The 26,213-nt window shown below is 50.0% G+C and overlaps 1 protein-coding gene across 5 annotated transcripts in view; it reads left to right on the top strand.

Moving 5' to 3' along the window:
* The window catches only part of APEX1 (apurinic/apyrimidinic endodeoxyribonuclease 1), a 34,468-nt gene extending 18,966 nt beyond the window's left edge, over positions 1-15,502 (top strand). Inside the window, exons 3-4 of one of the 5 annotated variants that reach the window (XM_085523920.1) lie at positions 10,801-10,993; positions 14,497-15,502. In XM_085523920.1, the coding sequence (XP_085380046.1) occupies positions 10,801-10,993; positions 14,497-15,035 (732 nt within the window). In that variant the 3' untranslated portion in view covers positions 15,036-15,502. Of the gene's footprint in view, positions 1-10,800; positions 10,994-13,124; positions 13,271-13,887; positions 14,014-14,069; positions 14,150-14,299; positions 14,383-14,496 lie in introns of those variants that run through there. The other 4 variants (XM_085523923.1, XM_085523924.1, XM_085523922.1 and 1 more) reach the window with 4 other exon arrangements.
* The last annotated feature ends 10,711 nt before the right edge of the window (positions 15,503-26,213 follow it).

Here is a 26,213-nt window from a genome sequence, read left to right as displayed (position 1 = left end):
TGGGGTCTATGGGGCTCTTTATGGGGGGCAGAAAGTGCTTATAGGGCTTATATGGGGTTTATATGGGGTCTCTATGGGGTCTATGGGGTCGCTATGTGTCTCTATGGGTCTCAATGGGTCCCTATTAATCCCTATGGGTTGCAATGAGTCCTCCGAGCCACTAGGGGGCGCTCTATTAATCTCTATGGGGTTAATGGGGGCTTAAGGGGTGAGGATCCTTATAGGGTCAGTCTCTTAAAGGGCCAGTGTCCTTATAGGGCCAGGCTCCATATAGGGCTGAGCTTCTTAAAGGGCCAGTGTCCATTTAATGCCCATTTCCCCCCTATAGTGGCTGCAGTCAGAGGCCCCGGACGTTCTTTGCCTTCAGGGCTCCTGTACAGCCCCATAGAGACCCCATAGACACCCCATAGAGCCCTATAGAGACCCATAGACACCATAGAGACCCATAGACCCCATAGAGCCCATAGACACCCCATAGACCCCATAGACCCCATAGACACCCCATAGAGCCCCATAGACACCCCATAGAGCCCCATAGAGACCCATAGACCCCATAGAGACCCCATAGACCCCATAGAGCCCCATAGACACCCCATAGACCCCATAGAGCCCCATAGACCCCATAGAAACGCCATAGACCCCATAGAGCCCTATAGAGACCCCATAGACCCCATAGACACCCCATAGACACCCCATAGAGCCCCATAGACACCCCATAGACACCCCATAGAGCCCCATAGACACCCCATAGACCCCATAGAGCCCCATAGACACCCCATAGACCCCATAGAGCCCCATAAAGCCCCATAGAGCCCCATAGACACCCCATAGACCCCATAGAAACCCCATAGACACCACATAGAGCCCCATAGACACCCCATAGACCCCATAGAGACCCCATAGAGCCCCATAGACACCCCATAGACCCCATAGAGCCCCATAGACCCCCATAGAGACCCCATGGAGCCCCATAGACACCCCATAGAGCCCCATAAAGCCCCATAGAGACCCCATAGGTCCCCATAGAGCCCCATAGATACCCCATAGGCCCCATAGAACCCCAGCATCCTTATAGGGCTGGGTTCTATATGGTCATTCTCTTAAAGGGCCAGTGTCCATTTAATGCCTATTTCCCCCCTATAGTGGCTGCAGTCGGAGGCCCCGGACGTTCTTTGCCTTCAGGGCTCCTGTACAGCCCCATAGACACCCCATAGACCCCATAGAGACCCCATGGACCCCATAGAGCCCCATAGACACCCCATAGACCCCATAGAGACCCATAGACCCCATAGAGCCCCATAGACACCCCATAGAACCCCATAGACACCCCATAGACCCCATAGAGACCCATAGGTCCCCATAGAGCCCCATAGAGACCCCATAGGCCCCATAGACCCCATAGAGCCCCATAGACACCCCATAGAGGCCCATAGACACCCCATAGAGCCCCGTAGAGCCCCATAGGCCCCATAGGATTCCATAGAGCCCCCATAGACACCCCATATACCCCATAGAGACCCATAGAGCCCCATAGAGACCCCATAGACCTCATAGAGCCCCATAGGGCCCATAGACACCCCATAGACCCCATAGAGACCCATAGAGCCCCATAGGTCCCCATAGAGCCTCCATAGACACCCCATAGAGCCCCATAGAGACCCATAGGTCCCCATAGACACCCCATAGACCCCATAGGTCCCCATAGAACCCCATAGAGCCCCATAGGCCCCATAGGTCCCCATGGAGACCCCTTAAACCCCATAGACCCCCATAGACCCCATAGACCCTATAGAGCCCCATAGGCCCCATAGGTCTCCATAAAGCCCCATAGAGACCCCATTGGCCCCCATAGAGACTTGTTAGACACCCCTTAGGTCCCCATAGAGCCCCATAGGCCCCCATAGGTCCCCATAGACCCCATAGAGACCCCATAGACCCCATAGACACCACATAGGCCCCATAGAGCCCCATAGACCCCCATAGAGACCCCATGGAGCCCCATAGACACCCCATAGACCCCGTAGAGCCCCATAGAGCCCCCATAGTGCCCCATAGAGCCCCCATAGTGACCCCATAGAGCCCCATAGAGACCCCATAGAGGCCCATAGAAACCCCATAGAGCCCCATAGTGCCCCATAGGTCCCCATAGACCCCCACAGAGTCCTCATAAAGCCCCATAAAGACCCCATAGACCCCCAGTCTCCTTATAGGGCCATACTCTATATAGGATCAGACTCTTAAAGGGCCAGTGTCCTTATAGGGCTGGGTTCTATATGGTCAGTCTCTTAAAGGGCCAGTGTCCTTATTTGTTCAGCCTCTTAAAGGGCCAGTCTCTTAAAGGGCCAGCGTCCTTATAATACCCATTTCCCCCCTATAGTGGCTGCAGTCGGAGGCCCCGGACGTTCTTTGCCTTCAGGGCTCCTGTACAGCCCCATAGACACCCCATAGAGCCCATAGAGACCCATAGACATTCCATAGACCCCATAGACCCCCATAGACACCCCATAAACCCCATAGAGCCCCATAGACACCCCATAGACCCCATAGAGCCCCATAGACACCCCATAGACCCCATAGAGACCCATAGACACCCCATAGAGGCCCATAGAGCCCCATAGACCCCCATAGAGACCCCATAGAGCCCCATAGACACCCCATAGACCCCATAGACACCCCATAGACCCCATAGAGCCCCATAGACACCCCATAGACCCCATAAAGCCCCATAGAGCCCCATAGACACCCCATAGACCCCATAGAGCCCCATAGACACCCCATAGACCCCATAGAGCCCCATAAAGCCCCATAGAGCCCCATAGACACCCCATAGAAACCCCATAGACACCACATAGACCCCATAGACACCCCATAGACCCCATAGACACCCCATAGACCCCATAGACACCCCATAGAGACCCCATAGACACCCCATAGACCCCATAAAGCCCCATAGAGCCCCATAGACACCCCATAGACCCCATAGAGCCCCATAGACACCCCATAGACCCCATAGAGCCCCATAAAGCCCCATAGAGCCCCATAGACACCCCATAGAAACCCCATAGACACCACATAGACCCCATAGACACCCCATAGACCCCATAGAGCCCCATAGACCCCCATAGAGACCCCATAGAGCCCCATAGGCTCCCCATCTCCTTATAGGGCCAGTGTCTTTATAGGGTCAGTCTCTTAAAGGGCCAGCGTCCTTATAATACCCATTTCCCCCCTATAGTGGCTGCAGTCGGAGGCCCCGGACGTTCTTTGCCTTCAGGGCTCCTGTACAGCCCCATAGACACCCCATAGACACCCCATAGACCCCATAGACCCCCATAGACCCCATAGAGACACCATAGACCCCATAGAACCCCATAGAGACCCCATAGACCCCATAGAGCCCCATAGACCCCCATAGACACCCCATAGACCCCATAGAGCCCTATAGAGCCCCATAGACACCCCATAGACCCCATAGAGACCCATAGACACCCCATAGACCCCATAGAGCCCCATAGGCCCCATAGACACCCATAGGCCCCATTGGTCCCCATAGAGCCCTATAGACACCCCATAGAGCTCTATAGAGCCCCATAGGTCCCCATAGAGCCCCATAGACACCCCATAGAGACCCATAGACACCGTAGAGCCCTACAGAGACCCCATAGGTCCCCTTAGTCTCTCATAGAACCCCATAGAGACATGATAGAGCCCCATAGAGACCCCATAGAGACCCATAGGCCCCATTGGTCCCCATAGACCCCATAGAGCCCCATAGAGACCCCATAGAGACCCATAGGCCCCATTGGTCCCCATAGACCCCATAGAGCCCCATAGACCCCATAAAGCCCCATAGAGCCCCATAGGTCCCCATAGACCCCCCATAGACCCCATAGAGCCCCACAGGCCCCATAGAGCCCCATAGAGACCCCATAAAGCCCCACAGAGACCACATAGACCCCATAGAGCCCCATAGAGCCCCCAGAGACACCATAGACCCCCACAGAGTCCTCTTAAAGCCCCATAGAGACCCCATAGATCCCCATAGGTCCCCATAGAGCCCCATAGAGACTTGATAGACACCCATAGGCCCCCATAGGGACCCCATAGAGCCCCATAGACACCCCATAGACACCCCATAGAGCCCCATAGAGCCCCATAGAGCCCCATAGACACCCCATATACCCCATAGAGACCCATAGAGACCCATAGGTACCCCATAGACCTCATAGAGCCCCATAGGGACCCCACAGTCCCCCATAAAGCCCCATAGACACCCCATAGAGCCCCATAGAGCCCCCATAGTGACCCATAGACCCCATAGGTCCCCATAGAGCCCCATAGACCCCATAGAGCCTCATAGACACCCCATAGAGACCCCATAGGTCCCCATAGGTCTCCATAGAGACCCCATAGAGCCCCATAGGCTCCCCATCTCCTTATAGGGCCAGGCTCTTTATAGGATCAGGTCTCTTAAAGTGCCAGTGTCCTTATATGGCCACACTTCTTAAAGGGCCAGTGTCCATTTAATACCCATTTCCCCCCTATAGTGGCTGCAGTTGGAGGCCCCGGACGTTCTTTGCCTTCAGGGCTCCTGTACAGCCCCATAGACACCCCATAGAGCCCCATAGAGACCCATAGACACCCCATAGAGACCCATAGAGACCCCATAGACACCCCATAGAGCCCCATAGAGACCCCATAGACACCCCATAGACCCCATAGAGACCCCATAGAGACCCCATAGAACCCCATAGAGCCCCATAGGCCCCATAGGTCTCCATAGAGCCCCATAGAGACCCCATTGGCCCCCATAGAGACTTGTTAGACACCCCTTAGGTCCCCATAGACCCCATAGGCCCCCATAGACCCCATAGAGACCCCATAGACACCCCATAGACCCCATAGAGCCCCATAGACACCCCATAGACCCTCATAGAGCCCCCATAGAGACCCCATACACCCCCATAGAGTCCTCATAAAGCCCCATAGACACCCCATAGAGCCCCCATAGAGCCCCATAGACACCCCATAGACCCCATAGAGCCCCATAGACACCCCATAGAGCCCCATAGAGACCCATAGACCCCATAGAGACCCCATAGAGACCCCATAGACCCCATAGACACCCCATAGACACCCCATAGACCCCATAGAGCCCTATAGACACCCCATAGAGTCCCATAGACCCCCCATAGGCCCCATAGAGCCCCATAGACACCCCATAGACCCCATAGGCCACATAGGCCCTATAAGTCCTCGTAGAGCCCCCATAGACACCCCATAGAGCCCCATAGAGGCCCATAGAAACCCCATAGAGCTCCGTAGAGCCCCATAGACCCCATAGAGACCCCATAGACCCCATAGAGACCCCATAGACCCTATACACACCCCATAGAGCCCTATAGACACCCCATAGACACCCCATAGAGCCCCATAGACACCCCATAGAGCCCCATAGACCCCATAGAGCCCCATAGACACCCCATAGACCCCATAGAGACCCCGTAGACCCCATAGTGCCCCATAGACACCCCTATAGAGACCCCATAGACCCCATAGTGCCCCATAGAGACCCCATAGAGCCCCATAGGTCCCCATAGTGACCCATAGACCCCATAGAGACCCCATAGAGTCCTCATAGAGCCCCATAGGTCCCCATAGAGCCCCATAGACACCACATAGGCCCCATAGAATCCCAAAGACTCCAATAAAGCCCCATAGAGACCCCATAGAGCCCCATAGGCTCCCCATCTCCTTATAGGGCCAGTGTCTTTATAGGGCCAGTCTCTTAAAGGGCCAGCGTCCTTATAATACCCATTTCCCCCCTATAGTGGTTGCAGTCGGAGGCCCCGGACGTTCTTTGCCTTCAGGGCTTCTGTACAGCCCCATAGACACCCCATAGAGCCCATAGAGACCCATAGACACCCCATAGACACCATAGAGGCCCATAGACACCCCATAGACACCCCATAGAGCCCCATAGAGCCCCATAGACACCCCATAGAGACCCCATAGAGCCCCCATAGACAACCCATAGACCCCATAGATCCACATAGAGCCCCATAGGCCCCTGGTCTCCTTATAGGACTAGGTTCTATAGGGTCAGTCTCTTAAAGGGCCAGTGTCTTTATATGGCCACACTTCTTAAAGGGCCAGCGTCCTTATAATACCCATTTCCCCCCCATAGAGTCCTCATAAAGCCCCACAGAGGCCCCCATAGAGCCCCAGAGGCCCCCATAGACACCCCATAGACCCCATAGAGACCCATAGAGCCCCATAGGTCCCCATAGAGCCCCATAGAGCCCTATAGAGACCCATAGACACCATAGAGACCCATAGACACCATAGAGACCCATAGGTCCCCATAGAACCCTATAGACACCTCATAGGCCCCCATAGGTCCCCTTAGACACCCCATAGAGACCCCATAGACCCCATAGAGACCCATAGGCCCCATAGGTCCCCATAGAGCCCCATAGACACCCCATAGAGCCCCATAGACACCCCACAGGCCCCATAGAGCCCCACAGGCCCCATAGAGACCCCATAGAGCCCCATAGAGACCCCATAGGTCCCCATAGAGCCCCATAGATACCCCATAGACCCCATAGATCCCCATAGAACCCCATAGAGCCCCATAGGCCCCATAGGTCCCCATGGAGACCCCTTAAACCCCATAGACCCCCATAGACACCCCATAGACCCCCATAGAGACCCCATAGACCCCATAGAGCCCCATAGGCCCCATAGGTCTCCATAGAGCCCCGTAGAGACCCCATTGGCCCCCATAGAGACTTGTTAGACACCCCTTAGGTCCCCATAGAGCCCCATAGGCCCCCATAGGTCCCCATAGACCCCATAGAGCCCCATAGACCGCCATAGGTCCCCATAGAGCCCCATAGAGTCCTCATAAAGCCCCATAGAGACCCCATAGACCCCCAGTCTCCTTATAGGGCCATACTCTATATAGGATCAGACTCTTAAAGGGCCAGTGTCCTTATAGGGCTGGGTTCTATATGGTCAGTCTCTTAAAGGGCCAGTGTCCTTATTTGTTTAGCCTCTTAAAGGGCCAGTCTCTTAAAGGGCCAGCGTCCTTATAATACCCATTTCCCCCCTATAGTGGCTGCAGTTGGAGGCCCCGGACGTTCTTTGCCTTCAGGGCTCCTGTACAGCCCCATAGACACCCCATAGAGCCCATAGACACCCCATAGAGACCCCATAGAGACCCATAGACACCCCATAGACCCCATAGAGCCCCATAAAGCCCCATAGAGACCCCATAGGTCCCCATAGAGCCCCATAGAGACCCATAGGCCCCATAGAGCCCCATAGACACCCCATAGAGACCCCATAGAGTCCCATAGAAACCCCATAGAGCCCCGTAGAGCCCCATAGGCCCCCATAGAGCCCCATAGGCTCCCCATCTCCTTATAGGGCCAGGCTCTTTATAGGATCAGCCTCTTAAAGGGCCAGTGTCTTTATAGGGTCAGTCTCTTAAAGGGCCAGCATCCTTATAGGGCTGGGTTCTATATGGTCAATCTCTTAAAGGGCCAGCGTCCTTATAATACCCATTTCCCCCCTATAGTGGCTGCAGTCGGAGGCCCCGGACGTTCTTTGCCTTCAGGGCTTCTGTACAGCCCCATAGACACCCCATAGGCCCCATAGAGACCCATAGACCCCATAGAGCCCCATAGAGCCCCATAGACCCCCAGTTTCCTATAGGGCCAGGCTCTTTATAGGATCATTCTCTTAAAGGGCCAGTGTCCATTTAATGCCCATTCCCCCCCTATAGTGGCTGCAGTCGGAGGCCCCGGATGTTCTTTGCCTTCAGGGCTCCTGTACAGCCCCATAGACACCCCATAGACCCCATAGAGACCCATAGACCCCATAGAGACCCATAGAGCCCCATAGACCCCATAGAGCCCCATAGACACCCCATAGAGCCCATAGAGGCCCATAGGCCCCATAGGTCCCCATAGAGCCCTATAGACACCCCATAGAGCTCTATAGAGCCCCATAGGTCCCCATAGACCCCATAGACACCCCATAGAGCCCCATAGCGCCCCATAGGTCCCCATAGAGCCCCTTAGACTCCCCATAGAGCCCCATAGACACCCCATAGACCCCATAGAGACCCATAGAGCCCCATAGGTCCCCATAGAGCCCCATAGACACCCCATAGACCCCATAGAGACCCATAGAGCCCCATAGGTCCCCATAGAGCCCCATAGACACCCCATAGACGCCATAGGCCCCATAGAGCCCCATAGACCCCATAGAGCCCCATAGACCCCATAGAGCCCTATAGAGACCCCATAGGTCCCCTTAGTCTCTCATAGAACCCCATAGAGACTTGATAGAGCCCCATAGACACCCCATAGAGCCCCATAGATCCCCATAGACACCCCATAGACCCCATAGAGCCCCGTAGACACCCCATAGATCCCCATAGACCCCATAGACCCCCATAGACCCCCATAGACCCCATAGAGCCCCATAGACCCCATAGAGCCCCATAGACACCCCATAGACCCCATAGAGACCCCATAGAGCCCCATAGACACCCCATAGACCCCATAGGCCCCCAGTCTCCTTATAGGGCCATACTCTATATAGGATCAGTCTCTTAAAGGGCCAGCGTCCTTATTTGTTCAGCCTCTTAAAGGGCCAGTCTCTTAAAGGGCCAACGTCCATTTAATACCCATTTCCCCCCTATAGTGGCTGCAGTCGGAGGCCCCGGACGTTCTTTGCCTTCAGGGCTCCTGTACAGCCCCATAGACACCCCATAGACCCCATAGAGCCCCATAGACCCCATAGAGCCCCATAGACACCCCATAGACCCCATAGAGACCCATAGACACCCCATAGACCCCATAGACACCCCATAGAGCCCCATAGACCCCATAGAGCCCCATAGGCCCCATAGAGGCCCCATAGGCCCCATAGAGACCCCATAGAGTCCTCATAGAGCCCCATAGAGCCCCATAGACCCCATAGGCCCCATAGAGCCTCATAGACACCCCATAGAGACCCCATAGACCCCCATAGACCCCATAGAGCCCCATAGAGACCCCATAGACCCCATAGGCCCCATAGACACCCCATAGACCCCCTAGGCCCCATAGGCCCTATAAGTCCTCATAGAGCCCCCATAGATACCCCATAGAGCCCCATAGAGACCCCGTAGAGACCCCATAGACCCACATAGAGGCCCCATAGGTCCCCATAGACCCCATAGAGACCCCATAGAGCCCCATAGACCCCCATAGAGACCCCATGGAGCCCCATAGACACCCCATAGACCCCATAGAGCCCCATAGAGTCCTCATAAAGCCCCATAGAGACCCCATAGACCCCCAGTCTCCTTATAGGGCCATACTCTATATAGGATCAGACTCTTAAAGGGCCAGTGTCCTTATAGGGCTGGGTTCTATATGGTCAGTCTCTTAAAGGGCCAGTGTCCTTATTTGTTCAGCCTCTTAAAGGGCCAGTCTCTTAAAGGGCCAGCGTCCTTATAATGCCCATTTCCCCCCCTATAGTGGCTGCAGTCGGAGGCCCCGGACGTTCTTTGCCTTCAGGGCTCCTGTACAGCCCCATAGAGACCCCATAGAGCCCCATAGAGACCCATAGACCCCATAGAGACCCATAGACACCCCATAGAGACCCATAGAGACCCATAGACCCCATAGAGCCCCATAGACCCCCCATAGACCCCATAGGCCCCATAGACACCCCATAGACCCCATAGGCCCCATAGGCCCTATAAGTCCCCGTAGAGCCCCCATAGACACCCCATAGAGCCCCATAGAGACCCCATAGAGACCCCATAGACCCACACAGAGGCCCCATAGGTCCCCATAGAGCCCCATAGAGACCCATAGGCCCCATAGAGCCCCATAGACACCCCATAGACCCCATAGAGACCCATAGACACCCCATAGACACCCCATAGACCCCATAGAGACCCATAGACAACCCATAGACCCCATAGAGCCCCACAGAGCCCCATAGACACCCCATAGAGCTCCATAGAGCCCCATAGACACCCCATAGAGCCCCATAGACCCCATAGAGCCCCATAGACACCCCATAGAGCCCCATAGACACCCCATAGACCCCATAGAGCCCCATATCACCCATACACACCCCATAGGCCCCATAGGTCCCCATAGAGACCCATAGAGCCCCACAGGCCCCATAGAGCCCCATAGAGACCCCATAAAGCCCCACAGAGACCACATAGACCCCATAGAGCCCCCAGAGACACCATAGACCCCCACAGAGTCCTCTTAAAGCCCCATAGAGACCCCATAGATCCCCATAGGTCCCCATAGAGCCCCATAGAGACTTGATAGACACCCATAGGCCCCCATAGGGACCCCATAGAGGCCCATAGAGACCCCATAGACACCCCATAGAGCCCCATAGGCCCCATTGGTCCCCATAGAGACCCATAGAGCCCCATAGAACCCCATAGAACCCCATAGAGTCCCATAGACACCCCATAGACCCCATAGAGCCCCATAAAGCCCCATAGACACCCCATAGACACCATAGAGCCCCATAGAGACCCCATAGACCCCATAGAGACCCATAGAGACCCCATAGACCCCCACAGAGTCCTCTTAAAGCCCCATACCCCCATAGGCCCCCATAGAGACCCCATAGAGCCCCATAGGCCCCCAGTTTCCTATAGGGCCAGGCTCTTTATAGGGTCAGTCTCTTAAAGGGCCAGTGTCCTTATATGGCCACACTTCTTAAAGGGCCAGTGTCCATTTAATACCCATTTCCCCCCTATAGTGGCTGCAGTCGGAGGCCCCGGACGTTCTTTGCCTTCAAGAAACCAAATGTGGGTCGGACTCGGTTCCGTCGGAGCTGTCGGAGCTGGAGCTGCTGCCCCACAAGTTTTGGGGTTCGGCCGTGGGGAAATCAGGGTACAGCGGAGTTGGGCTGCTCAGCAGGACCGAGCCCATCCGGGTCACACATGGCATTGGTAGGACACAAAAATGGCGTTTTTTACCCCAAAATGCACATTTTTAGCACCAGAATTAGCCTTTTGGACCCCAAAAACCCCCAATTTGACCCCAAAATGGTCATTTTTGGGCCCCAAATGACTACTTTTGGCCCCAAAATGGGCTTTTTGGACCCCCAAAACCCCCAATTTCGACCCCAAAATGGTCATTTTTGGCCCCAAAATGAGACTTTTTGACCCCAAAATGGGCCTTTTTAGCCCCAAAATGGACATTTTTGACCCCAAAATGGGCCTTTTTAGATCCAAAATAGTCATTTTTGGACCCAAAATGGCCCTTTCTGACCCCAAAATGATGGGGCTGCTCAGCAGGACCGAGCCCATCCGGGTCACATATGGCATTGGGAGGACCCAAAAATGGCGTTTTTTACCCCAAAATGTACAGTTTTAGCACCAGAATAAGCCTCTTGGACCCCCAAAACCCCCAATTTGACCCCAAAAAGCCCCAATTTGACCCCAAAATGGCCATTTTTCGCCCTAAAATGGGCATTTTAGTACCAGAACGGGGCTTTTTGACCCCAGAATCCCCCATTTTTACCCCAAAATGGTCATTTTTGGCCCCAAAATTCCCCATTTTGACCCCAAAAATGGATTTTTTGGCCCCAAAATGGCACTTTCTGACCCCAAAATGGGCCTTTTTGGCCACAAAAAACCTCCAATTTCGACCCCAAAATGGTCAATTTTGGCCCCAAAATGGCACTTTCTGACCCTAAAATCCCCCTTTCTGACTCCAAAATGAGGTTTTTGGACCCTAAAATCCCCCTTTCTGACCCCAAAATGGCCCTTTTTGGCCCTAAAAACCCCCTTTCTGACCCCAAAATGGCCCTTTTTGGCCCCAAAACCCCCAATTTGACCCCAAAATTGTCATTTTTGGTCCCCAAATGGGCTTTTTGGACCCCAAAAACCCCCAATTTTGACCCCAAAATGGTCATTTTTGGCCCCAAAATGGGACTTTTTGACCCAAAAATGGCTCTTCTTGGCCCTAAAATGGGCATTTTTGGCCCCAAAATGGCCCTTTCTGACCCTAAAATCCCCCTTTCTTACCCCAAAATGGGGTTTTTTGGACCCTAAAATCCCCCTTTCTGACCCCAAAATGGCCCTTTTTGACCCCAAAAACCCCCAATTTGACCCCAAAATTGTCATTTTTGGTCCCCAAATGGGCTTTTTGGACCCCAAAAACCCCCAATTTTGACCCCAAAATGGTCATTTTTGGCCCCAAAATGGGACTTTTTGACCCCAAAATGGCTCTTCTTGGCCCTAAAATGGGCTTTTTTGGACCCAAAATGAGATTTTTTGGACCCTAAAATGCCCTATTTAGACCCAAAATGGCTCTTTGTGGCACCAAAACGGTCCTTTTTAGCCATAATATGGCTCCTTCTGACCCCAAAATGGGCTTTTTTGGCCCCAAAATTGACCTTTCTGACCCCAAAATGGGCCTTTTTCCCCCCATAATGGCCCTTTTGGACCCCAAAATGCCCTTTTTAGCCCCAAAATGAGCCTTTCTGACCCCAAAATCCCCCTTTTTCACCCCAAATCCCCCCATATCCTCCCATATCCCCTCCATATTCCCGCTAATAACCCCAAAATCCCCCTTTTTTACCCCATATCTCCCCCCATATCCCCCCCAAATCCCCTAATAACACATAAAAATCCCCCATTTTAACCCAAAATCCCCTTTTTTCACCCCAAAATCTCCTTATTCTTTCCCATTTCCAGGCATTAAAGAGCACGTCACCGAAAGCCGGGTCCTGACAGCTGAATATCCCCCAATAACACCCCAAAATCCCCCTTTTTCACCCCAAAATCCCCCCATATCCCCCTATATCCCCCCATACAGCCCCATATACCCCAAAATGTCCCAAAATCCCCCTTTTTTGACCCAAAATCCCCTTATTTCCAGCCATAGAAGAGCACGACACTGAAGGCCGGGTCCTGACAGCTGAATATCCCCCAATAACACCCCAAAATCCCCCTTTTTCACCCCAAAATCCCCCCATACACCCCCTATATCCCCTCATACACCCCCATATCCCCCCATATACCCCAAAATGTCCCAAAATCCCCCATTTTAACCCCAAAATTCCTCGATTTCCAGGCATCGAAGAGCATGATAATGAAGGCCGGGTCCTGACAGCTGAATATCCCCCAATAACACCCCAAAATCCCCCTTTTTCACCCCAAATACCCCCTTTATTTCCTCATATCCCCCTATATCCCCCCATATAGCCCCATATACCCCAAAATGCCCCAAAATCCCCCATTTTAACCCCAAATTTCCCCATTTCCAGCCATAGAAGAGCACGATACTGAAGGCCGGGTCCTGACAGCTGAATATCCCCCAATAACACCCTAAAATCCCCTTTTTCACCCCAAATCCCCCCTATATCCCCCCATATCCCCCCATACACCCCCATATACCCCCATATACCCCAAAATGTCCCAAAATCCCCCTTTTTAACCCCAAATTTCCCCATTTCCAGGCATAGAAGCACACGACACCGAAGGCCAGGTCCTGAGAGCTGAATATCCCCCAATAACACCCCAAAATCCCCCTTTTTCACCCCAAAATCCCCCTATATCCCCTTATATCCCCCCATATCCCCCCATACCCCGTTAAAAACCCCAAAATTGCCCCTTTTTCACCCATTTTGACCCAAAATCCCCTTATTTTCCAGGTATCGAAGAGCATGATACCGAAGGCCGGGTCCTGACAGCTGAATATCCCCCATATCCCCCCTATATCCCCCCATATAACCCCATATAACCCCATAGACCCCATATAACCCCATATCAACCCTATATCCCCTCTAATAACCCCAAAATCCCCCTTTTTTGACCCAAATCTCTTCCATTTCCAGGCATAGAAGAGCACGACAACGAAGGCCGGGTCCTGACAGCTGAATATCCCCCATATCCCCCCATATAACCCCATATAACCCCATATCTCCCCATATAACCCCAAATAACCCCGTACACCCCCATATACCCCAAAATGTCCCAAAAACCCTCTTTTTTGACCCAAAATCCCCTTATTTTTTAGGTATCGAAGAGCACGATACCGAAGGCCGGGTCCTGACAGCTGAATATCCCTCATATCCCCTATAACCCCCCATATCCCCCCATATAACCCCATATAACCCCATATCCCCCCATATCCCCCCATATAACCCCATATAACCCCATATCCCCCCATATAACCCCATACACCCCCATATACCCCAAAATGCCCCAAAATCCCCATTTTTTGACCCAAAATCCCTCTATTTCCAGGCATAGAAGAACATGACAACGAAGGCCAGGTCCTGACAGCTGAATATCCCCCCATATCCCCCCTATAACCCCCCAAAATCCCCCTTTTTCACCCCAAATCCCCCCTATAACACCCCATATCATCCCTATATCCCCCCATATACCCCAAAATGTCCCAAAATCGCCCCTTTTTGACCCAAAATCCCCTTATTTTCCAGGTATCGAAGAACACGACAATGAAGGCCGGGTCCTGACAGCTGAATACCCCACGTGTTACATCGTCTGCGCCTACGTCCCTAATTCGGGTCGGGGTCTGACCCGCCTCCAATACCGCCAACGTTGGGATCGGGATTTTAAGGCTTATTTAATAGGATTAGACACCAAAAAACCCGTTATCCTTTGCGGTGACCTTAACGTGGCCCACGAAGAAATCGACTTAAAAAACCCTAAAAGTAACCGAAAAACGGCCGGTTTTACCCAAGAAGAACGGGATGGGATGGGGGAAATCCTAAAAGCCGGGTTCATTGATTCCTATAGGGAGCTGTACCCTACAACGCCCTATGCCTATACGTTCTGGACCTATATGGGGGGCGCCAGGGAGAGGAACGTGGGCTGGAGGTTGGATTATTTCCTGCTCTCCAAGAGATTGGGGGCGGCCTTGTGTGATTCCAAGATCCGATCCACGGCCATGGGCAGCGACCACTGCCCCATCACCCTCTATATGGCCATGGACGGACCCAAAATCCCAAAATCTTGACCCAAAATCCCATTAAATTGACCCAAAATCCCAGTATCTTGACCCAAAATCCCAGTATCTTGACCCAAAATCCCATTACGTTGACCAGAAACCCAACAAATCCCATTAACTTGACCCGAAATCCCAATATCTTGACCCAAAATCCCATTAACTTGACCCGAAATCCCAGTATCTTGACCCAAAATCCCATTATCTTGACCCAAAATCCCATTACGTTGACCAGAAACCCAACAGATCCCATTAACTTGACCCAAAACCCCATTAAAAAGACGCAAAATCCCAATATCTTGATCCAAAGTCCTATTATCTTGACCCAAAATCCCAAAATCTTGACCAAAAATCCCATTATCCTGACCCAAAATCCCATTATATTGACCAGAAACCCAAAGATGACCCAAAATCCCAATATCTTGACCCAAAATCCCGTTTTGATACGTGAAATCCCAATAAAGTGACTCAAAATCCCATTGCGCTACACAAAATCCCGTTATTTGACTCAAAATCCCAATATCTTGACCCAAAACCCCATTAACTTGACCAGAAACCCAACAAGTAGACCCAAAATCCCATTATCTTGACCCAAAATCCCAATATCTTGACCCAAAATTCCAATTTCTCGACCCAAAATCCCAATATCTTGACCCAAAATCCCAATATCTTGACTCAAAATCCCAATATCTTGACTCAAAATCCCAATATCTTGACCAGAAATCCCAATATCTCGACCCAAAACCCCATTACCTTGACCCAAAACCCAACACGCTGCCCCGAAACCCCAATCTCTTGCCCCCAAACCCCATGACCAAGCCCCACAACCCCATGAATTGCCCCCAAAACCCCCATTGCTTGCCCCCATTCCTGGCCCCACACGCACCCCATAGCGCTGCCCCCCTTTGGGCCCTATATGGGGGGCGCCAGGGAGAGGAACGTGGGCTGGAGGTTGGATTATTTCCTGCTCTCCAAGAGATTGGGGGCGGCCTTGTGTGATTCCAAGATCCGATCCACGGCCATGGGCAGCGACCACTGCCCCATCACCCTCTATATGGCCATGGACGGACCCAAAATCCCAAAATCTTGACCCAAAATCCCAATATCTCGACCCAAAATCCCAGTATCTTGACCCAAAATCCCATTACGTTGACCAGAAACCCAACAGATCCCATTAACTTGACCCAAAACCTCATTATATGTACCCAAAATCCCAATATCTTGACCCAAAATCCCAGTATCTCGACCCAAAATCCCAAAATCTTGACCCAAAACCCAACACGTTGACCAGAAACCCAACAGATCCCATTAACTTGACCCAAAATCCCAATATCTCGACCCAAAATCCCAATATCTTGACTCAAAATCCCATTACGTTGACCAGAAACCCAACAAGTAGACCCAAAATCCCACTAATGTGACCCAAAATCCCATTATCTTGACCCAAAAGCCTGTTTTGATACGTGAAATCCCAATAAAGTGACTCAAAATCCCAGTATCTTGACCCAAAATCCCATTATCTTGACCCAAAATCCCAATATCTTGACCCAAAACCCCATTACGTTGACCAGAAACCCAACAAGTAGACCCAAAATCTCAATATCGTGACCCAAAATCCCAGTATCTTGACCCAAAATCCCGTTTTGATACGTGAAATGCCAATAAAGTGACTCAAAATCCCATTGCGATACACAAAATCCCGTTATTTGACTCAAAAACCCAATATCTTGACCCCAAATCCCAATATCTTGACTCAAAATCCCATTACGTTGACCAGAAACCCAACAAGTAGACCCAAAATCCCATTATCTTGACCCAAAATCCCAATATCTTGACCCAAAATCCCAAATATCTTGACCCAAAATCCCATTAAGTTGACCAGAAACCCAACAAGTAGACCCAAAATCCCAATATCTTGACCCAAAATCCCAATATCGTGACCCAAAATCCCATTGCCGAGACCCAAAATCCCATTATCTAGACCCAAAACCCCATTACGTTGACCCGAAACCCGACAAGTAGACCCAAAATCCCAATATCTTGACCCAAAATCCCAATATCTCGACCCAAAACCCCATTACCTTGACCATAAACCCAACAAGTAGACCCAAAATCCCAATATCTTGACCCAAAATCTCAGTATCTTGACCCAAAATCTCATTATGTTGACCAGAAACCCAACACGTTGACCCAAAATACAACAAGAATACCCAAAATCCCATTATCTTGACCCAAAACCCCAATATCTTGACCCAAAATCCCAATATCTCGACCCAAAACCCCATTACCTTGACCATAAACCCAACACGCTGCCCCGAAACCCCAATCTCTTGCCCCCAAACCCCATGACCAAGCCCCAAAACCCCATGAATTGCCCCCAAAACCCCCATTGCTTGCCCCCATTCCTGGCCCCACACGCACCCCATAGCGCTGCCCCCCTTTGGGCCCTATATGGGGGGCGCCAGGGAGAGGAACGTGGGCTGGAGGTTGGATTATTTCCTGCTCTCCAAGAGATTGGGGGCGGCCTTGTGTGATTCCAAGATCCGATCCACGGCCATGGGCAGCGACCACTGCCCCATCACCCTCTATATGGCCATGGACGGACCCAAAATCCCAAAATCTTGACCCAAAATCCCAAAATCTCGACCCAAAATCCCAATATCTTGACCCAAAATCCCAGTATCTTGACCCAAAATCCCATTATCTTGACCCAAACTCCCATTACGTTGACCAGAAACCCAACAAATCCCATTAACTTGACCTGAAATCCCAATAACTAGACACAAATCCCAAATATCTTGACCCAAAATCCCAATATCTCGACCCAAAATCCCAGTATCTTGACCCAAAATCCTAGAATCCTGACCCAAAATCCCATTACGTTGACCAGAAACCCAACAAATCCCATTAACTTGACCCGAAATCCCAATAACTAGACACAAAATCCCAATATCTTGACCCCAAATCCCAATATCTTGACCCAAAATCCCAATATCTTGACCCAAAATCCCACTAATGTGACCCAAAATCCCATTATCTTGACCCAAAATCCCATTATCTTGACCCAAAATCCCAATATCTCGACCCAAAATCCCAATATCTCGACCCAAAATCCCATTACGTTGACCAGAAACCCAACAAGTAGACCCAAAATCCCAATATCTTGACCCAAAATCCCAATATCTCGACCCAAAATCCCAATATCTCGACCCAAAATCCCAATATCTTGACCCAAAATCCCAATATCTTGACCCAAAGTCCTATTATCTTGACCCAAAATCCCATTGCGTTGACCCGAAACCCAACAAGTAGACCCAAAAGCCCAGTATCGTGACCCAAAATCCCACTATATTGACCCAAAATCCCAATATCTTGACCGAAAATCCCATTACGTTGACCAGAAACCCAACAAATCCCATTAAGTAGACTCGAAATCCCAATATCTTGACCCAAAATCCCAATATCGTGACCCAAAATCCCAATATCTCTACCCAAAACCCCATTACCTTGACCACAAACCCAACACGTTGCCCCGAAACCCCAATCTCTTGCCCCCAAACCCCATGACCAAGCCCCAAAACCCCATGAATTGCCCCCAAAACCCCCATTGCTTGCCCCCATTCCTGGCCCCACACGCACCCCATAGCGCTGCCCCCCTTTGGGCCCTATATGGGGGGCGCCAGGGAGAGGAACGTGGGCTGGAGGTTGGATTATTTCCTGCTCTCCAAGAGATTGGGGGCGGCCTTGTGTGATTCCAAGATCCGATCCACGGCCATGGGCAGCGACCACTGCCCCATCACCCTCTATATGGCCATGGACGGACCCAAAATCCCAAAATCTTGACCCAAAATCCCAATATCGTGACCCAAAATCCCATTAAGTTGACCAGAAACCCAGCAGATCCCATTAACTTGACCCAAAACCTCATTATATGTACCCAAAATCCCAATATCTTGACCCAAAGTCCTAGTATCTTGACTCAAAATCCCAATATCTTGACCCAAAATCCCATTACGTTGATGAGAAACCCAACAAATCCCATTAACTTGACCCGAAATCCCAAAATCTTGACCCAAAATCCCAAAATCTTGACCCAAATTCCCAAACTCTTGACCCAAAATCCCAGTATCTTGACCCAAAATCCCATTACGTTGACCAGAAACCCAACAAGTTGACCCAAAATCCCAATATCTTGACCCAAAATCCCAATATCTTGACTCAAAATCCCAATATCTTGACCCAAAATCCCATTACGTTGACCAGAAACCCAACAAGTAGACCCAAAATCCCAGTATCGTGACCCAAAATCCCAGTATCTTGACCCAAAATCCCATTACTTTGACCAGAAACTCAACAAGAAGACCTAAAATCCCATTAACTTGACCCGAAACCCAACAAGTAGACCCAAAATCCCAATATCTCGACCCAAAATACCAGTATCTTGACCCAAAATACCAATATCTTGACCCAAAATCCCAATATCTTGACTCAAAATCCCAATATCTTGACCCAAAATCCGAGTATCTCGACCCAAAATCCCATTACGTTCACCCAAAACCCAACAAGTAGACCCAAAATCTCAATATCTTGACCCAAAATCCCAATATCTTGAGCCAAAACCCCATTACGTTGACCTGAAACCCAACACGCTGACCCAAAATCCCATTATCTTGACCCAAAATCCCACTATCTCGACCCAAAACCCCATTACCTTGACCACAAACCCAACACGCTGCCCCGAAACCCCAATCTCTTGCCCCCAAACCCCATGACCAAGCCCCAAAACCCCATGAATTGCCCCCAAAACCCCCATTGCTTGCCCCCATTCCTGGCCCCACACGCACCCCATAGCGCTGCCCCCCTTTGGGCCCTATATGGGGGGCGCCAGGGAGAGGAACGTGGGCTGGAGGTTGGATTATTTCCTGCTCTCCAAGAGATTGGGGGCGGCCTTGTGTGATTCCAAGATCCGATCCACGGCCATGGGCAGCGACCACTGCCCCATCACCCTCTATATGGCCATGGACGGACCCAAAATCCCAAAATCTTGACCCAAAATCCCATTACCTTGACCAGAAACCCAACTATCTTGACCCAAAATCCCATTACGTTGACCTGAAACCCAACAGATCCCATTAACTTGACCCGAAATCCCAATATCTTGACCCAAAATCCCATTATCTTGACCCAAAATCCCAAAATCTTGACCCAAAATCCCATTAACTTGACCCAAAATCCCGATATCTTGACCCAAAATCCCAGTATCTTGACCCAAAATCCCGTTTTGATACGTGAAATCCCAATAAAGTGACTCAAAATCCCATTGCGATACACAAAATCCCGTTATTTGACTCAAAATCCCAATATCTTGACCCAAAATCCCACTATCTTGACCCAAAATCCCAATATCTTGACCCAAAATCCCATTATCTCGACCCAAAATCCCAATATCTTGACCCAAGATCCCAATATCTTGACTCAAAATCCCATTACGTTGACCAGAAACCCAACACGCTGACCCAAAATCCCAATATCTTGACCCAAAATCCCAGTATCTTGACTCAAAATCCCAATATCTTGACTCAAAATCCCAATATCTTGACCCAAAATCCCAATATCTTGACCCAAAATCCCAATATCTCGACCCAAAATCCCAATATCTTGACCCATAATCCCAATATCTCGACCCAAAACCCCATTACCTTGACCACAAACCCAACACGCTGCCCCGAAACCCCAATCTCTTGCCCCCAAACCCCATGACCAAGCCCCAAAACCCCATGAATTGCCCCCAAAACCCCCATTGCTTGCCCCCATTCCTGGCCCCACACGCACCCCATAGCGCTGCCCCCCTTTGGGCCCTATATGGGGGGCGCCAGGGAGAGGAACGTGGGCTGGAGGTTGGATTATTTCCTGCTCTCCAAGAGATTGGGGGCGGCCTTGTGTGATTCCAAGATCCGATCCACGGCCATGGGCAGCGACCACTGCCCCATCACCCTCTATATGGCCATGGACGGACCCAAAATCCCAAAATCTTGACCCAAAATCCCAGTATCTTGACCCAAAATCCCATTATCTTGACCCAAAATCCAATTACGATGACCAGAAACCCAACAAATCCCATTAACTTGACCCAAACCCCATTAAATAGACCCAAAATCCCAATATCTTGACCCAAAATCCCATTATGTTGAACAGAAACCCAACAAGTAGACCCAAAATCCCAGTATCGTGACCCAAAATCCCGTTTTGATACGTGAAATCCCAATAAAGTGACTCAAAATCCCATTGCGAAGCTCGAAATCCTATTACTTGACCCAAAATCCCATTATCTTGACCCAAAATCCCATTACGTTGACCAGAAACCCAACAAATCCCATTAACTTGACCCAAAATCCCAATAACTAGACACAAATCCCAAATATCTTGACCCAAAATCCCAATATCTTGACCAAAAATCCCAATATCTCGACCCAAAACCCAACAAGTAGACCCAAAATCCCCATATCTTGACCCAAAATCCCAATATCTTGACCCAAAATCCCATTATCTTGACCCAAAATCCCAATATCTTGACCCAAAACCCCATTACCTTGACCCAAAATCCCAATATCGTGACCCAAAATCCCAATATCTCGACCCAAAATCCCATTATCTTGACCCAAAATCCCATTACGATGACCAGAAACCCAACAAGACCCAAAATCCCATTATCTTGACCCAAAATCCCAGTATCTCGACCCAAAATCCCACTAACGTGACCCAAAATCCCAATATCTTGACCCAAAATCCCAATATCTCGACCCAAAACCCCATTACCTTGACCCAAAACCCAACACGCTGCCCCGAAACCCCAATCTCTTCCCCCCAAACCCCATGACCAAGCCCCAAAACCCCATGAATTGCCCCCAAAACCCCCATTGCTTGCCCCCATTCCTGGCCCCACACGCACCCCATAGCGCTGCCCCCCTTTGGGCCCTATATGGGGGGCGCCAGGGAGAGGAACGTGGGCTGGAGGTTGGATTATTTCCTGCTCTCCAAGAGATTGGGGGCGGCCTTGTGTGATTCCAAGATCCGATCCACGGCCATGGGCAGCGACCACTGCCCCATCACCCTCTATATGGCCATGGACGGACCCAAAATCCCAAAATCTTGACCCAAAATCCCAAAATCTTGACCCAAAATCCCATTACGTTGACCAGAAACCCAACAGATCCCATTAACCTGACCCAAAATCCCATTAAATAGACCCAAAATCCCAATATCTTGACCCAAAATCCCACTATCTTGACCCAAAATCCCACTATCTTGACCCAAAATCCCATTAACTTGACCAGAAACCCAACAAGAAGACCCAAAATCCCATTATCTTGACCCAAAATCGCATTACGTTGACCAGAAACCCAACAAGTAGACCCAAAATCCCATTATCTTGACACAAAATCCCAATATCTTGACCCAAAATCCCAGTATCTTGACCCAAAATCCCAATATCGCGACCCAAAATCCCAATATCTTGACCCAAAATCCCATTATCTTCACCCAAAATCCCATTACGTTGACCAGAAACCCAACAAGTAGACCCAAAATCCCATTAACTTGACCCAAAATCCCATTAAATTGACCCAAAATCCCATTACATTGACCCAAAACCCAACAAGTAGATCCAAAATCCCATAATCTTGACACAAAATCCCATTGCGTTGACAAGAAACCCAACAAGTTGACCCAAAATCCCAATATCTCGACCCAAAATCCCAATATCTTGACCCAAAATCCCAATATCTTGACTCAAAATCCCATTACGTTGACCAGAAACCCAACAAGTTGACCCAAAATCCCATTATCTTGACCCAAAATCCCAGTATCGTGACCCAAAATCCCAATATCTAGACCCAAAACCCCATTACGTTGACCAGAAACCCAACAAGTAGACCTAAAATCCCAATATCTTGACCCAAAATCCCATTATCTTGACTCAAAATCCCATTATGTTGACCAGAAACCCAAAAAGTAGACCCAAAATCCCATTAACTTCACTCAAAATTCCAATATATTGACCCAAAATCCCATTATCTCGACCCCAAATCTCAATATCTTGACCCAAAACCCCATTACATTGACCAGAAACCCAACAAGAAGACCCAAAATCCCAATATCTTGACCCAAAACCCCAATATCTTGACCCTAAATCCCATTACCTTGACCAGAAACCCAACAAGTAGACCCAAAATCCCAATATCTTGACCCAAAATCTCATTACGTTGACCAGAAACCCAATATCTTGACCCAAAATCCCAGTATCGTGACCCAAAATCCCAATATCGCGACCCAAAATCCCAATATCTTGACCCAAAATCCCATTATCTTGACCCAAAATCCCAATATCGTGACCCAAAATCCCAATATCTTGACCCAAAATCCCAACATCTTGACCCAAAATCCCAATATCTCGAACCAAAACCCCATTACCTTGACCCAAAACCCAACTAGTAGACCCAGAATCCCAATATCTTGACCCAAAATCCCAATATCTTGACCCAAAATCCCAATATCTCGACCCAAAATCCCAATATCTCGACCCAAAACCCCATTACCTTGACCATAAACCCAACACGCTGCCCCGAAACCCCAATCTCTTGCCCCCAAACCCCATGACCAAGCCCCAAAACCCCATGAATTGCCCCCAAAACCCCCATTGCTTGCCCCCATTCCTGGCCCCACACGCACCCCATAGCGCTGCCCCCCTTTGGGCCCTATATGGGGGGCGCCAGGGAGAGGAACGTGGGCTGGAGGTTGGATTATTTCCTGCTCTCCAAGAGATTGGGGGCGGCCTTGTGTGATTCCAAGATCCGATCCACGGCCATGGGCAGCGACCACTGCCCCATCACCCTCTATATGGCCATGGACGGACCCAAAATCCCAAAATCTTGACCCAAAATCCAAATATCTCGACCCAAAATCCCATTACGTTGACCAGAAACCCAACAAGTAGACCCAAAATCCCAATATCTTGACCCAAAATCCCATTACGTTGACCAGAAACCCAACAAGTAGACCCAAAATCCCAGTATCTTGACCCAAAATCCCAGTATCTTGACCCAAAATCCCAATATCTTGACCCAAAATCCCATTACGTTGACCAGAAACCCAACAAGACCGAAAATCCCAATATCTTGACCCAAAATCCCATTACGTTGACCAGAAACCCAACAAGACCCAAAATCCCAGTATCTTGACCCAAAATCCCAGTATCTTGACCCAAAATCCCAATATCTTGACCCAAAATTCCATTACGTTGACCCGAAACCCAACAAGACACAAAATCCCAATATCTTGACTCAAAATCCCAATTTCTTGACCCAAAATCCCATTACGTTGACCAGAAACCCAACAAGTAGACCCAAAATCCCAGTATCGTGACCCAAAATCCCATTGTGTTGACCCAAAATCCCAATATCTCGACCCAAAATCCCATTACGTTGACCAGAAACCCAACAAATCCCATTAACTTGTCCCGAAATCCCAATAACTAGACACAAATCCCAAATATCTTGACCCAAAATCCCATTACGTTGACCAGAAACCCAACGGATCCCATTATCTTGACCAAAAACCCCATTAAATAGACACAAAATTCCATTATCTTGACTCAAAATCCTGGTATCTTGACCCAAAATCCCATTACGTTGACCAGAAACCCAACACATCGACCCAAAATCCCAATATCTTGACCCAAAACCCCATTGCATTGACCCCAAACCCAACAAGTAGACCCAAAATCCCACTAACGTGACCCAAAATCCCATTACGTTGACCAGAAACCCAACAAGTAGACCCAAAATCCCAGTATCGTGACCCAAAGTCCCGGTTTGATACGTGAAATCCCAATAAAGTGACTCAAAATCCCAATATCTCGACCCAAAATCCCAATATCTTGACCCAAAATCCCATTACATTGCCCAGAAACACAACAAGTAGACTCAAAATCCCATTATCTTGACCCAAAATCCCAGTATCTTGACCCAAAATCCCATTATCTTGACCCAAAATCCCAATATCTCGACCCAAAATCCCATTACCTTGACCCAAAATCCCAATATCTTGACCCAAAATCCCAAAATCTTGACCCAAAATCCCATTATCTTGACCCAAAATCCCAATATCTTGACTCAAAATCCCAGTATCTTGACCCAAAATCCCACTATCTTGACCCAAAATCCCAATATCTTGACCCAAAATCCCAATATCTTGACCCAAAATCCCAATATCTTGACCCAAAATCCAATTACGTTGACCAGAAACCCAACAAGTAGACCCAAAATCCCAGTATCGTGCCCCAAAATCCCAGTATCTTGACCCAAAATCCCGTTTTGATACGTGAAATCCCAATAAAGTGACTCAAAATCCCAATATCTAGACCCAAAATCCCAATATCTCGACCCAAAATCCCATTAACTTGACCCAAAATCCCAATATCTTGACCCAAAACCCCATTAAGTTCCCCCCACCTTTGTCCCATAGGGACCCTCAGGGATCCCCCTTCCGCCCCATAGATCCACCCTAAGCCCCATAGATCCCCCCATCAACCCCATAGATCCCCCCTCAGCCCCATAGATCCCCTCCAGCCCTATAAGTCACCCCATAGACCCCCATATCCCCTCTCAGCCCCATAGATCCACCCTAAGCCCCATAGATCCCCCCATCAACCCCATAGATCCCCTCTCAGCCCCATAAGTCACCCCGTATGTCCCTTCAGCCCCATAGATCCCCCCCAGACACCCCATAAGTCACCCCATAGACCTCCATATCCCCCCCTCAGCCCCATAGATCCCCACTCAGCTCCCCATTAGTCACCCCATATGCCCTCTCTGCCCCATAAGTCACCCCATAGACCCCCATATTCCTCCCTCAGCCCCATAGATCCCACCCAGCACCCCATAAGTCACCCCATAGACCCCCATATCCCCTCTCAGCCCCATAGATCTCCACTCAGCCCCATAGATTCCCCACTCAAACCCCCATAAGTCACCCCATAGACCCCCATATTCCACCCTCAGCCCCATAGATCCCCACTCAAACCCCCATAAGTCACCCCATAGACCCCCATATTCCCCCCTCAGCCCCACAGATCCCCCCTCAGCCCCATAGATCTCCTTCCCAGACCCACATAAGTCACCCCATAGACCCTCA

Source organism: Coturnix japonica, chromosome 25 (genome assembly GCF_054131305.1).
Source record: "Coturnix japonica strain WE chromosome 25, WE-NBRP24, whole genome shotgun sequence".
Lineage (NCBI taxonomy): Eukaryota > Metazoa > Chordata > Aves > Galliformes > Phasianidae > Coturnix > Coturnix japonica.
Note: the sequence above shows the minus strand (reverse complement) of the source record. Positions and strands in the feature narration are given on the sequence as shown.